This window comes from Cladophialophora immunda, assembly GCF_000835495.1.
Source record: "Cladophialophora immunda strain CBS 83496 unplaced genomic scaffold supercont1.6, whole genome shotgun sequence".
Lineage (NCBI taxonomy): Eukaryota > Fungi > Ascomycota > Eurotiomycetes > Chaetothyriales > Herpotrichiellaceae > Cladophialophora > Cladophialophora immunda.
The window spans coordinates 1,560,385-1,573,787 of record NW_015622546.1 but is presented as its reverse complement, the minus strand read 5'-3'; the positions used below and the strand labels follow the sequence as shown (position 1 = coordinate 1,573,787).

General features: G+C 52.2%; 6 protein-coding genes across 6 annotated transcripts; 5 read left to right on the top strand and 1 right to left on the bottom strand.

The window, feature by feature from the left end:
* Positions 1-141: 141 nt before the first annotated feature.
* PV07_10110 (uncharacterized protein) lies at positions 142-2,557 on the top strand (the record flags this gene model as incomplete). The annotated part of the gene is made up of 4 exons (XM_016397417.1): positions 142-389; positions 434-1,217; positions 1,284-1,535; positions 1,616-2,557. The coding sequence occupies 4 exons, from the start codon at positions 142-144 to the stop codon at positions 2,555-2,557; spliced, it is 2,226 nt and encodes a 741-aa protein (XP_016244608.1).
* Positions 2,558-5,748: 3,191 nt separating this feature from the next.
* Positions 5,749-7,401, top strand: PV07_10109 (uncharacterized protein). Its single transcript, XM_016397416.1, has 2 exons — positions 5,749-6,025; positions 6,100-7,401. Exons 1-2 carry the CDS (start codon positions 6,007-6,009, stop codon positions 7,209-7,211), a joined length of 1,131 nt encoding a protein of 376 aa, XP_016244607.1. The 5' UTR covers positions 5,749-6,006; the 3' UTR covers positions 7,212-7,401.
* Positions 7,402-7,941: 540 nt separating this feature from the next.
* PV07_10108 (PHD finger-like domain-containing protein 5A) lies at positions 7,942-8,274 on the bottom strand (the record flags this gene model as incomplete). Its single annotated transcript, XM_016397415.1, has 1 exon — positions 7,942-8,274. The coding sequence occupies one exon, from the start codon at positions 8,272-8,274 to the stop codon at positions 7,942-7,944; it is 333 nt and encodes a 110-aa protein (XP_016244606.1).
* Positions 8,275-8,584: 310 nt separating this feature from the next.
* Positions 8,585-10,017, top strand: PV07_10107 (uncharacterized protein). Its single transcript, XM_016397414.1, has one exon. It carries the CDS (start codon positions 8,681-8,683, stop codon positions 9,737-9,739), a length of 1,059 nt encoding a protein of 352 aa, XP_016244605.1. The 5' UTR covers positions 8,585-8,680; the 3' UTR covers positions 9,740-10,017.
* Positions 10,018-10,442: 425 nt separating this feature from the next.
* Positions 10,443-11,954, top strand: PV07_10106 (uncharacterized protein; the record flags this gene model as incomplete). Its single annotated transcript, XM_016397413.1, has 1 exon — positions 10,443-11,954. The coding sequence occupies one exon, from the start codon at positions 10,443-10,445 to the stop codon at positions 11,952-11,954; it is 1,512 nt and encodes a 503-aa protein (XP_016244604.1).
* Positions 11,955-12,814: 860 nt separating this feature from the next.
* Positions 12,815-13,159, top strand: PV07_10105 (uncharacterized protein; the record flags this gene model as incomplete). The annotated part of the gene is made up of 1 exon (XM_016397412.1): positions 12,815-13,159. The coding sequence occupies one exon, from the start codon at positions 12,815-12,817 to the stop codon at positions 13,157-13,159; it is 345 nt and encodes a 114-aa protein (XP_016244603.1).
* Between the last annotated feature and the right edge of the window lie 244 nt (positions 13,160-13,403).

The following is a 13,403-nucleotide window of genomic DNA, read 5'->3' as shown; positions in this document are numbered from 1 at the left end:
GCATCCGCAGGTGGCCGGAATTAGTCATGTTGACATGAGAAGTAAGCTGGAGTCGACTCTGTTCTCGTTGCCATCCTTCACCGTCTCTGAGAAGGGCCAGTTACCCTTCTTCTCTTTTACCACTGTATCTCCCCTTCAACGATGGCTGGGGCACGTGAAGTCTCTAGAGGGAAAGGCGCTACTACAGCACACGCGACGGATACTGAGGCCTCGTCCCAACGTCCCCGAAAGAGAAGTCGATACACGCCCCATGCGTGTGAAAAATGTAAAGCCGCGAAAGTGAGATGTGATGGCCGCCTTCCTTGCAAACACTGTGCCTCTCGAGACGCCACTTGCCTGTACAGTGCTCAGGCGCCTCCAAACTTCCAGGTCCACGAGCATCGACCAGAGTACGAACGCCCTCATTTGTCTTAGCGAGATCTGACCGCAGTAGGGATGACGAGCGCAAATTTGAAACAGAGGTCTCAACGCTCCTCCGACAACAGAACGACAAGTTGGATCTCTTGATCAAAAAGACGGCAGCGATTGAAGCAGCCTATGAAGCGGCCGAAACTCGTCTTGCAAAGGCCGACGCTGGACTATCGGCTCAAAAACATCCTTTGCCCCTCTTCCAAACATCAACCAGTGCTTTCTTTTGCATCAACGTCATTGACGCAGGTGTCAGAAAACTTGGACTTGACTTGTCACAAGCGCAAAACATGGCAGATGAGTCTACTGCTACGCAAACACGTACATCCTTGTCCATTATCCACGGTGAGGTGTTCGACGGTGAATCAAGTGACATCAGCCGAAGTGAAATTGAGCATGTTGCAAAATCAATTTCAGACGCGAGCTCAAGGAGTCAAGGTGCTTCTGCACCTGCTCGATCGATAGATCCGATCGACGAGACGGACCGCAACCTTCTTTGGCAGGGAGTACAAGCCTTTCACAATCTGGAATGGGTCATGTATCCTATCCTGGACATCTCCGACCTCGAGGAGATCATAAATGACCGCTTAGAAACCAACAGCGGGCTTTCAAGCCGTGCAAGGGCATATGCCTTTGGCAAGGGGGACTTGGCCATCCTGAAAATGGTGGTCGCAATTGGCCTCCTGGCTGAAGGTGATACCCATCAAAAGTTGACCTCGAAGCTGTTGCAATCTCTTCACTCGGAAATCGAAACTATGATATGGAGTGCTGCAGTTGACCTGAAAGACCTGGTGCTGATGACCTTAGTGGTAAGTCTTGACTTCGTTGACAATGTATACCGGAACAGGTCGATTAACTCTTGATCTACTACCCAGATCTTGTATCATCTGCATTGCGCTCGGTGGAGACTGGCATGGAGATTCACGATGAATGTCAGCCGGATTATACTTGAGTTGGGGTTGAATCGGAAAATGGTCCTTGATCGCTCTTTCCCGGACATTAAGAGCCGATCGCAGGCAATCAACACCGTTTGGACGGTCTTTGTTCTCGAGCAGCATCTCAGTTATGCCTTGGGCTTCTCTAATGCGATGCAAAACCTCCATCCGGAGCCGAACTTTCCTCAGCCGGTGAGTTAGATCGCTGAATAGAAATCTACGGACTTGTGGCGATATACTTGGAGCGCTGCCCACTAACATGATATGTATAGGTCGAAGCTCCCTTTTTGCAGCTCATGATTGAGTATGCAAGCATCGGAAAACAGTCCTGCGATGCCCTCCTGAACGACAAGATCCTGAACCCTGAGCAACTCTCGACCTTCCAAGATGACTATGCTTATTTTCTCTACAGAGTTAATCTGTGGGCGAGTCGGGCTTGCGACAATTTCGAAACCCTAACTCTTGGTGAGAGTTCCAGTCCAGGACTAAAAATGGTTCGTACGACTCTATACATACGAGCCAACCATCTCCGGACGCTGATTGCTCGAGCTTTCCTTTGCTCTGGCTTGCGCAATGCGGCGCCCTCGGATATCTGGACTACCTCGGTGGGCATTGCCGCGGACACGGTCAAAGTTCTCACTCAGCTGGATTCTTTCAAGAGCGAATACCTTTTCCACCAGGCGCAATTCAATCACTTCCTCATTTCTGCCTTGGACGTCCTACTTTTCGCCACTACGCATAAGTCATCTGGCGTGGGGTCGCCTTCCGCGAACGGAGAGGAGCTTTCTGTCCCCGCTGATATCGCCCAAAAAGCTCGTCAGAGCTCGATAGTTGCACTGGCCCGTCTCCAGACGTTGGCTGAGACATCGGTTCAGTCAAAGTACCTGTGGGAAAGAGTTCGAGGTGTAGCCTCGCGTCTCAATTTTTCTGACCACGTCTTCGCTGCAACAGGCCTTGAGGCCGAAGTTCTCCCTACGTCCGTCACCGGAATCGAAGCTTTCGAAGACACAAAGACCGTCACTGAAACTGCAATCGGCCTCAACTCGCTGCCACTCACCGAGTTTGGCCCAAGTAACGGCGAAAATGGGCTGATTTTCCCATTCCTGTCCGAGGACCCGACCGTATGGGAATTTCAGCTGCCACCTTCTTCGGAACCCGACTTTGGCTTGCCTCAAGACCTTGGGACCTTGGTCAACAATTTGTGGATGCCTTGACACAATACCGATGGCTGGAGATTTGTATTTGTACCGAGTTGTTCCTTGCAATCAATACGCATCGAGTTGAGCAGTTCGTTTGGTATGAAGTTATCCTGAAGGAACTCTGCATATTCCACTGTCACGCTACTATTGCCTACCGAAGTGACCTGCTTCGAGTGCTAACAATCAATCCCTTTGATGAGCACTTGGCGAAACAATTTCATACTCCCGGGCGAACGAACTCTCTGTCTTCCCCTGTCTCTTACTCCCTGCTTGTGAATCTTATCACTGGGCCCGACCTCCCTGCAGCAAGATGATCAAGCAACTTGTACTCTACGACTTCCGGACTCTTCTTAAACCGATCATCCTTGCCACCAGCCACATACTCAAGGTCATATTTCCAGACCGACTGGGCTATAACTAGAGAGAGCTCCATCACCGCCAATCTTCTGCCGATGCACTGTCTCGAGCCGTACGAGAAAGGGGTCAAGGCCTCGTGGCACCGTTTGACATCGTCTTCACTCGTGTGTTCGGGCAGCCACCTTTCGGGGACAAACATGTGCGGGTCGAAGAAGACGTCTCCTAGATGATGAACCGCGTAGATGGGGACCGAGAGCTCGACTCCCGCGGGGAAGCGCTCGCCGACTGCTGTGATGCCGCCCTTGAGCACTTCCCGAGGCAGGACACCGGGAAGACTGGGACTGAGACGGAGCGATTCGTTGATGACGGCGTGGAGATAGTGGCAGCTGTCAAGGGCTTTACCCAGGCGGATCTCGTCGGCCGAGTTGAAGGTAGAGCGGATCTCTTCCACGAGCCGCTTCAGTGCGTGGGGATTGTTGGTGAGATAGAAGAAATTCGCCGCCAACTGAGTGGCCGTTGTATCGGAGCCTGTCGCGGAAGAATTATGTATTTGTGAGTGAGTGATATTCTCTCCCGAATTGCCGATATAAGACAAAGAGGCATTGGGAATGACATACCACCAAGAATCAGTCCCCTCGCTTCTGCAAACACTTCTATGGAATTAGCGTATGCCTTGGTGCCGTCCTTGTTCTCGGCGTTGGCAATGTACGAGAAGAAATCCTTGCGGTTCTGATCAGCACTCATCCGAAGCTGGACCTGCTTCTTGGCGTAGACGAGCAACTGCCGACCACGGCGGACAATGTCTGGGAAGAGGAGCTTGTCGAGGTTCCATCTCAGCATGAAGTGGCTGCATCCGTTCTGTGACCACACGATTCATCAGCTCACAGGGTCTCTCAAACCTTTTGTTTGGTGTGTGTGTGTGTGTTCCCTCTCCCTTGCTGTCCAGATTATGGGTGGAAGAGAACAAAGACGTACGAGGAGCTGCTGATGCACCGCAGCGTCAATGACATCGGGGAGTTCGCGGCTTTCATCTCCCCTGAGCATTCCAAAGTCCCTCCCGAACACGAGGTCGCCCATGACGTCGAAGGTCAAGTAGTTGCCCCATCGGCCCAAGTCTGCGGTCCAGCATTTGCGCAATGCCGAGCAACGCTCTTCCCCCGAAGCGGCGTGGAAGAATTCGTCAATGTGTGGGAGGATGTACCGTTCCATGGAGGACAGGCTCGCTTCGGTGAACGCTGGAGCGAGGATGCGGCGCTTGCGGGCGTGGATCTCGCGATCGCGGGCGGAGAACATGTTCTGGAAGCCATTGTGGGCAATCGAGGCTTCGTAGAAGACCGATTTGCGCACGTTCTGGTTCACGCCGTAGATATCTGGTTGAACAGTCAGGGTCAGGGTCAGGGTCGTTGATCCAAACCACCAGTCTCCAGCTGACCAGTATCTCTGTTCAGGCATACGTACCTTTGATGGCCGCCGGGTCATTGATCGTCACAAGGTTGGGGGCGACACGGACGAATTTGCCTATTCGGTACGCAAATGCTTTGTTAACTATCGTCTCTTCCGATGACCTTGTTATGCTCCACATTGGAGTCTTGTGAAAGGAGCCTCCAGCGCTGCCACATATAGTTTGATATTACGTACCATATTTCTGGTGAGCCCAGTAGATCTGTAGGTGCCTGTCGCCGACCGCAGCGTGATACACCGAATACCAATTCGTGACCTTGGCCCAGAACGGGCCGGGGTATTTGGCGAGTGGGTGGAAGTAGAGTCTATATATGACAAGACTGAGCGTCTGCAATTTGCGTCAGTGTCAATGGGTTGTTGAAGTTGGCAACCACGAGGTTAAGGGTAGTCCACGTCTGCTGGAAGTGAAAGGCATACATAGAGAAGTGCACTCCCGAGGAAAAGAACAATCAGCAGAGGTATAACATCATAGTAGAGGGGTTTGTCCTTCTCCGAAGCAAATTGTTCCGAAAGGTGCGTGAGAGCCATGTTGATAGTCGATGCTATCAAATCATTATTCGAGGAACTCCGTCAGTCAATTGAGCGTCCGTACTTGAAGTTGACCAGATCGTGTCTTCTTTACTGCTGGCAATATCGTAGAAGACCCGTCCAACTCTTTATAGGCGGCTTCACTCCCATGCCAGCTTGTTAGTCTTACCTTGATCATGGTCCCGAACCTGATTACTCTCCTTGACATACCAAACTCCGAGGTGTCGTGCTTGACTGCACATCTCTGTACATTTCCTGGAGGAACGAGGCATTCAATAGGACTTTTCCGGGGCTGGTCATAGCAGCAAGGAGGTACATGACGGACTGTCGAATCTGATAGGCTCCATACGTTCTTCACCCACAAAGTTGCGGAGAGGGATCGTCCGGGGCTCGACTGGAGTGCTGACCACGCTCGGAACATTCCGACTACTGCTCTCCGGATTTGGTGGGTAAGACGGTATTCACAAAGCGTCGGACCCTGGAGAGTAGGTGTCTGCAAATATTGTCGAACGAGATAGCAGCCCAGTAAATCATCAGTCTCCGGTGGAGAGTATCTCAGTCACGGTCTGAGGCTCAAAGACAATATACACTCTCCATGGTCTTCAATCGACGCCTACGCACTCTCACGCCGAACTAAATTGATCTGGCCACATCGATTGTGCAGGGCTCGCAAGATAGCCTGCACACCACGGCCATTGTTGCAATATCAGCAGCGTTCAGGGTTTGAAGCAATGAAGTAAGTCATGGTTGCAGTTGACGAGGCTGTCGTTTGCCAAGTCAGGCAAAGTGCAGCCTCGGACCAGCACCCCACGGCGGGGTCTTATTGCGGCGCCGTGCCAGCGTGTAGATTGAGAGGAGCCTGAATGCCGACAGGGTTACAACGTGTTTCACTTATGTACAAGATTGGTGCTTCTACTATCTCGAAGACTGAGAGGATGCGACCCTGACCGTACGCCTTTGTTGAAAGTTGTATCCTCGACACCGACATAGCGTCTCTTCTGCAATCCGCTTCCAACCACTTCTCACCTCGAATACCTGGGCCTCCTTCACACCCGCTGCAAGAACCAACCAGTTCCTTTGTTTCTTGAGGTCTACTTTAGGGGTAGAAATCCATCACCATGCAGTCCGGAATCACAGGTAACTTATGACTGTTCCTTCTGCCTGGAAAATAGTATTTGTAAGACTGACAATCACCTCTTCTCTGACTGCAGCGTCCTCCGACCTTCACTCAGCATTCACCACCTTTACGAGCGACACTTCTCTCTTCTGCCTCCCTGCAGGCATAACATCCGAATCCCTCACGCCTTTGCCAGCAATCCGCTTCCCTTCCTCTCATTCCGGCCTCTTCAATAGTATCCATACCCTCTCCGACCTTCTCACGCCGACCGACCCCCTCTATTTGTTCTTACGTCGTGCTCCCAATTCCAGTGAGCTGATAGCAATAACATATGTCCCCTCACGAGCCCCTGTGCGGCAAAAGACTCTCTTTGCTTCCACGCGTAACACGCTTATGCGCGAGCTCGGTTCAGAAAAGTTTTCCGAGACCGTCTTTTTAACCGAGAGGGAAGAGATCCTCGACCCCTCGCAATGGGATGAACGTTCCAAGGGCTCTGCGGCCGCGAGTGGTGGGGTCCCGACCCCCAGTTCAAGAGGAGCTGTAGACACCGGGCTTCTCAGTGCAGAGGAGAGGGAGCTACAAGCCGTAAAACGGGCCGAGGAGGAAGAGCGACATGGCACACGAGGGAGGGATCTGATGGGCGAGGGAGGAAGTGGTTCAGGACAGGGGAAAGGTGGTGTGATGATGAAGATTGCAGATGAGGCCAAGTCTGCCTTGACGGGGTTTAAAGACAGCGACAGCTCGGCCGGCAACATGGCCGTCTTTGGAATTGATATCGCTACAGAAGAGATCCGGCTGCTATCCACGAATTCTGATGTTCACCCAGGAGCAGTGGCTGGAAAGATCCCGGGCGATCGACCGAGTTATACGTTCTACAATGCACAGGGTGTTCCCGGAAGTATATTTATTTATGTGTGTCCAGGGACAAGCAAGATCAAGGAAAGGATGGTTCATGCGAGTTCAAGGCTGGGAATGACCAAACTTGCTGGGTTTGAAGGTGTTGAAATTGTGAAAAGACTGGAGGCCGGAGATCCGGAAGAGTTACTCGGTGAGAGGTTAGAGCAAGAGGTCAAGACTTTGATCGCGGCCGCAGGTGTCACTGGTGGAGTCGGTGGTGTAGAAGGCGGCGACAGCTCGGCGCCTGGGTCGGGAACAGCAACACCCAGAGGAGGATTTGCCAGACCAAAGAGACCGGGGAAAAGGTGACCAAAGATGAATTCTGTGCGGCAGCAGGGCCGCCGTCCCAGGGGATGAACTGGATGCCGCATTACAGACATGCAAACCAACTGCTCTTTTTCAAATCACATATGGAGTTGAGAAGAATTTCAAGATAAAAGCAACCGGCAGTCCTGCTCAAGGGGATATGACGGCAAAAGCGAAGAATCAATTGAAACCACCCGCTAGTTGTCTAGAAACTCTTGTTTGCCACCTTCCTGATGATATTGGAGCTCCTTACTGAGGGCTTCCTCCTTGCCTTCGTCACTGTGTTGACACAGATGTTGGGCCATCAATGACGCGATATCGATCGACAATTGTACTCTGGTCCGTAGTAGATCTGTCATTTGGCGACTTGACTTGAACGTGCGACTGTCCTTCTGCTTAGTATGGATACTGCAGATACAGAAGGCAGTATTAGCTCCGCAGGATATTTCGGTCGGGCATGTTTCTCCAAGCGCAGAGGATAAGACCAAACGCAAGGTTGCCACAGTATGAGAGAGATTCAGACGCTTCTCCGCGTCGCATTCGATGTTCTGGGAGACTGGCTCGAACAGCATCCGCGCCGGGTCAGGACATCAGACGATATTGTATCTCCCCCGCCGTCAAGCTACGGCATGTAGGGTTTGGGATGTTCACTCTTTTTGGCTCACACCTGCAGATATGTGGTCACTCCCAGCGCAAGCCATCCTTTGTGTGATTCAGCGGCGTCATTTTATTTCTAATATTGTTGATTTCTGAAGTTCTTCTTTTGATAGAACAGATCCGTCCTCGAAGATCCCAGATTGATGATCTTCGGACACCCGTCTCTGTCCTTTTCCAGCCTCGTACACTCGAAGCAGTAAAAGGCGTCAGATATTCCTTCCCCGCCGCAGACGATGCACTTGTTCTGGTAGTTGCCAAAGGAGCATTCGTCGCATATTCGGACAAGGGTCGTGGGACGCACGTAGGAATCGCAGACGGGACATTTGCCGTCGCACTTGTCGCAAAGGCGGCCGATCGAGATGCCGGGGGCTTTGCGACACATCACTAAATCGGGGTGGTGGCGCGACATTGTTGCGGTCGTATGTTCAGGGCTTTTCGGAGGTGACTTGAAGTTTTGTGGGGTTCTTGGTAGTTGGGAGAGGAATTGATCGATACGGAGCTTGTCGAGAACGCAGAAAGGGAAGGCACCGTAGATAAATCGATTATCGTAGTCGTAGTGGGATGGAAAACAGAAACGCATCGAAAAAGCTCAGCCTTGCGCGAATTTCTAAGCCTCGTTCCATTTCCCCGCACAAACTAAAGGCGGCACGTGCAGCAGGAAAAGATCTGTGGAGCTCCGCCTGCAGGCCCGATTCGATGTTTCTGCATCTCATCTACACATCGACAGCCTGGTTGCTCGACCAACTATTTGAAAAAGCAGCAGGAGCCTCCCTAACCAGAATTTTAGCTCCTGAACCCATTTCGCTGTACGAATAATGATATCCTCAGCTGTCCTCATTCCCGAAGAGCCTCAGCTCGATCCCGCAGAACAAAATGGCTCCTTAAAACGCCGTCAATCCTCCATCTCCGAAACCTCAGAATCAAATAAACGTCCCCGCCTCAATTCTCAGGCTTCGGCAACCGCGTCGAACGATGGCGGAGCGTCCCCAACGGCGCCATCAGCGAACTCTCCCGTCACAGCAACCGCCCCAGGAGGACAAACATCGGCGATGTCTCCTCCTCCGCCTCGCCGGCGACAAACATCGTCGACCGTAGAACAAGACAAATCTCGAAACCGAAGACTCTTCGGTGCCTTGCTCGGCACCCTTTCGCAATCTTCAAATGCTCCTAGAAGATCTTCCGCTGGAACAAAGATAAACAATCAGACGACGACATTAAACGCACGCCGCGAAGAAATCGAATCCCGTCAACGGGAACGCTTAAAACGCGAGTCCCATGAGATCGCCGAATCCGCGCGCCTCAAAAGGGAACAGCTCGAGCGCGAACGACGAGTTGAACAGGTGCGCTGGGATGAAGAAGCGATGAGAATGAGACATCGGAATTTGAGAGCTGCTGCTGGATTTTTGCAGACCAAGGCAGAGCCACGACTGTATTACAAGCCCTGGGAGTTACGCGAGTCCGAGGAAGATGAAGTCAAGCAGCAGATTGAGGATGCGGAGGTAAAGATCCAGCGGGAAATAGAGGAGTTCGAGCAGAAAAAGAAAGTGAGGGAGGAGGAGCTGAAACGAGATGGGGAGCGACAGAAGGACGCGCAGCAGGCGCCAGGGCCAATAACAGATGAACTGGACGATCGCCACAATCCAGAGGGCGAGGCAAACCCTAGGGACGAAAGATCAGATCAAGCCAACGATGAAACGGATAGGGATGATCAAACATCCCCAAGCGACTCTTCTGGTCCGTTGAAGGATAACGACATTGCCGCAAGCGCATCGAAGACAGAGCGGCGGCGAAGCAGCAGTAGCAAGGACCAGGACGACCATGACCATGGCGGCGAAGAACTTGAGCGTGGACAGGAAGATGATGTTATCTATTGAGTCCACATGCTCAGGACTTGTTGGTGACCATCCTGTCAATCTTACGTCGTTGGATGTTGCTCTGGGAAGAAAAGAGCAGACAGGAGGCTCAAGAGGATGCCGAGCTGCACAGGGGACATGGTTCTCGGTAACCCATGATTGGGGTGCCGTTACCTCCCCTTAACAATCGGCAACCCAATCTACAATATTTCATGACCAACTAATTGTGCAAGACGATGTAATATGCCCGTGCAGTCCAAGCACACGAGCTCGGAGTAGTGGGTTGATAATTTTCAGCCTTGCCGGTGTATAGTTCCCAAAGGCGGTTAGTGTCAGGTCTCGCCAGGCTGTGACGGACGAGGCTGTCCCTTATGTCATCATACACGTGCCACAGCGCCAGCTGCGCTCTTCCTCTCGGGCCGAGTTGTCATCAAATCAATCCTCCTGCATTTCTTTTTCTTCCTCCAATTCTTTCTCTCAGGCGTCACGGCTCCAGCAGACCACAGCGAGGTTTGGGTCCTCTTCTCGGGTTATTTGACGTTCTTTTGGTTACAGCTTTGATTATACTGCACAATGTTATAATTCTTCACCATCTGGCATTTTACCATGTCATTGCCCTGCATCCTCACTAGTTCATCAATTGAACTGCTTGGCGTTAGTGGTTCTTGAGAGGGATTTCAATGCTCGCCGATCTGTCTCGATCTACTCGCCATATTCGTCCATAATGGAGCCACATCCAACCACAAGCGACGAGGGTTCTCAGATCTCATCTATAACCATCCTGACCCTGAATTGCTGGGGACTGAAATATATCGCAAAACACCGACACGAGCGATTGTCCGAAATAGGAAATCGCCTAGCCACCTATTCTCCTCAGCTCGATATCGTTGGCCTGCAAGAATGCTGGACATTTACCGATTACCTATCCATCCGAGACAGCACTCGTTCTTTTCTTCCATACGGCAAGTTCTACTATTCCGGCATCTTCGGTGCGGGTTTGGCCGTCCTCAGTCGATGGCCAATCGTCGAATCTTCGATGTACCGTTATCCTCTAAATGGGCGACCTCAAGCTTTCTTCCGCGGCGACTGGTTTGTTGGGAAGGGTGTCGCATGTGCCAGGATTCTACTGCCCGGTGGTGACAATATCGAAGTATTCAACACACATTTACACGCTCCGTACGAAAAGGAACCGAACGACAGTTACATTTGCCATCGAACAGCGCAAGCATGGGAAATTGCAAAGCTCATGCGTGCAGCTTCGGACAGAGGCAGCCTAGTCATTGGCCTGGGTGATTTCAACATGGTGCCGTTGAGCTTTGCACATGTCCTGGTAGAAAGCCGTGCTGGAGTTCAGGACGTTTGGCGGGCCGTGAAACCTGGAAGCAGTGTTGGTGCAAGCGTGGACCCGCCTGAAAAGGAGCGCAGAAAACGTATGGGCGAAGAGGAGACTCCGAGCGTCGAGACAAGTTTAGGCGAACACGGCCACACATGCGACTCTGTTCTAAATACGTGGCGATGGAACAAGGCCCATCAGAAGCAACTAGCGCAAGGACATGACCGGAAAATCTCGGGCACAGACTTGGACCCCAAAGCGAAGCGGTTGGACTACATCTTTTTCAGCGGTATTGGCAAGGGTTGGAGAGTAGCCGATGTGAAAGTCGCGCTTACCGAACGACACCCGACCCTCCTCTGTTCGTTGAGCGACCATTTTGCTGTGCAGACGACACTAGAAAGAACCCAAACTCGACCGCCTCCTCCGGCTAGAGTCGAAGCTCATGCAGCCTTGCATGACTCGAGTGCCGGAGACCCCAATCTTCAGATGGCGGATTTTGAGGAGAAAGATTTCGACAAGGCAATATCGAGCATACCTACGCGAGGCCAAATCGGCCAGGACTTCTATAAAGACATCCTCGCCATGGTCCACAAATACACCCTGCGAGAGAGGAAACAACGACGTTATGGTCTCTTGCACTTCGTTGGCTCTGCCGTGGTGTCGATTGGCTGCTTCGTCGCCATCTGGTGGTCACCCCGGAATTTCGTGTCCTTCATTTTGATTGTGCTAAGCAGTCTGGGACTCATGGCTGGAACGCTCCATGGGTTGATTGGGGGTCTCTTTGTGGGGTCGGAATTGAGAGCCCTGGCCGAGTTTGAGTGGGAAGTTCGAAATGCACTACATCTTGCAGGCGGGCCGGCCTTGGAAGATCGATCACTGAAATTGAAAGACTGGTACGACTGAAGTCGACCAGAGTTTGCTGCGTGCAGGATTATCTCCAAGGATATCAACGGCTGGTCGAGGAGTGACCATACAACTGCTGCGACAAGCGCCCAGCGAGGATGGCGCTTAAAGGGATCGAGCAACAATTGGCAGCTGCAATGGACGAATGGACAGAGATCAATTGTGAAATACCAGACACGCCATCGAGCAGAATTGACACCTTGCAGGGGAAGATTGAATGAAAGTGTGGATGTTGGCAGGGTTGTGTGTTGTCTTGGATCATCCGACCAAGTCGCCCTGTTGGCTGTGTCATTGGCTTCGCAAACCGCAACCGACACTTCAAAAAGGGCCCGACTTCCCACCCTCGTCGATCGCGTCAACCTTTTCCTCACTCCATCCCACCCACAACACCTTCTCCTATCCTGGTCACTACCTGAATCTGGTCGCCTGGTCGTTATTGATCCCTCAGATAATTTTCAGGAAGCAGGCACTTTTGCATCCCAAGGTACGTAAACATGTCTTCCCTCTTATCCGGGTGTCGTCGCCCTACCGCCTGGAGCTGGCTGCCTGCGAACCACCTTCCACCACTGCTTTTCCATTGCTCCCGTGACTCATAAGTTGTCGCGGACACCTTATCTATCGCTCTTCAAAGAACTATAAATATTGCTCGTGTCCCCGCGTCGTTGTGACCGTATCTTCCTCGCCCGCCTCACTGGTCACCCTGTCACCCCCGCTTTTTGAGCACTTGAACAACGATTCTACTCCCTTTACAAGCTGACACCTGGCCCTATTTAGTTCTCCAGACCGCCTCTCACCGTTGAACCTACATACAACTGCAAGAACCCTTATCCACACAACCCCCGCCAAACCCAGCACCAACAATGGCCCAAACACGCGGCGCAACTGGCCACTCCAAGCCAAGAGTCTTCGCCACGGTCTCGACTGAGCCTGTCCGCAAACGCAAGACGACCACCGCCACTACCACGGGTGGCGCCACCAAAAAGCGCAAGACCGCTTCCAAGAAAGCGGGCGTGACCAAGACGCGTGCGCCTGCGACGCACCACAAGAGAAAGCCCACAATCGTGGACAAGATTGAAGGTGCCGTCGAGAAAGTCGTCGGTATCGTCGAGGGCAAGCCCGGGAAGAAGGCTGCAGGCACGAAGAAGATGAGAGGCACCGATGGGAAGGGCGGTAAAGTGTCGAAGACCGCGAAGGTCGAAGTATAAATCGGAGCTTTGACTCGGAGAGAGACAGACACAGATGTCTGTTCTCTTGCGACAATACGATCAGGGAGAACTGGGAGCTTCCGATCACACTTTGATATGGTGGGAACACATTGGACTGATCTTTTCGCCCCCTTACCTTCGCTGGCTGGAATGGATTGGAATGGAGAGGAGAGGAGAGGAGAGCAGGCCACCGGGGGATTTTCACTGAGGCTCGACCCGTTTCCCCCATGCCCTTCCCCGACTT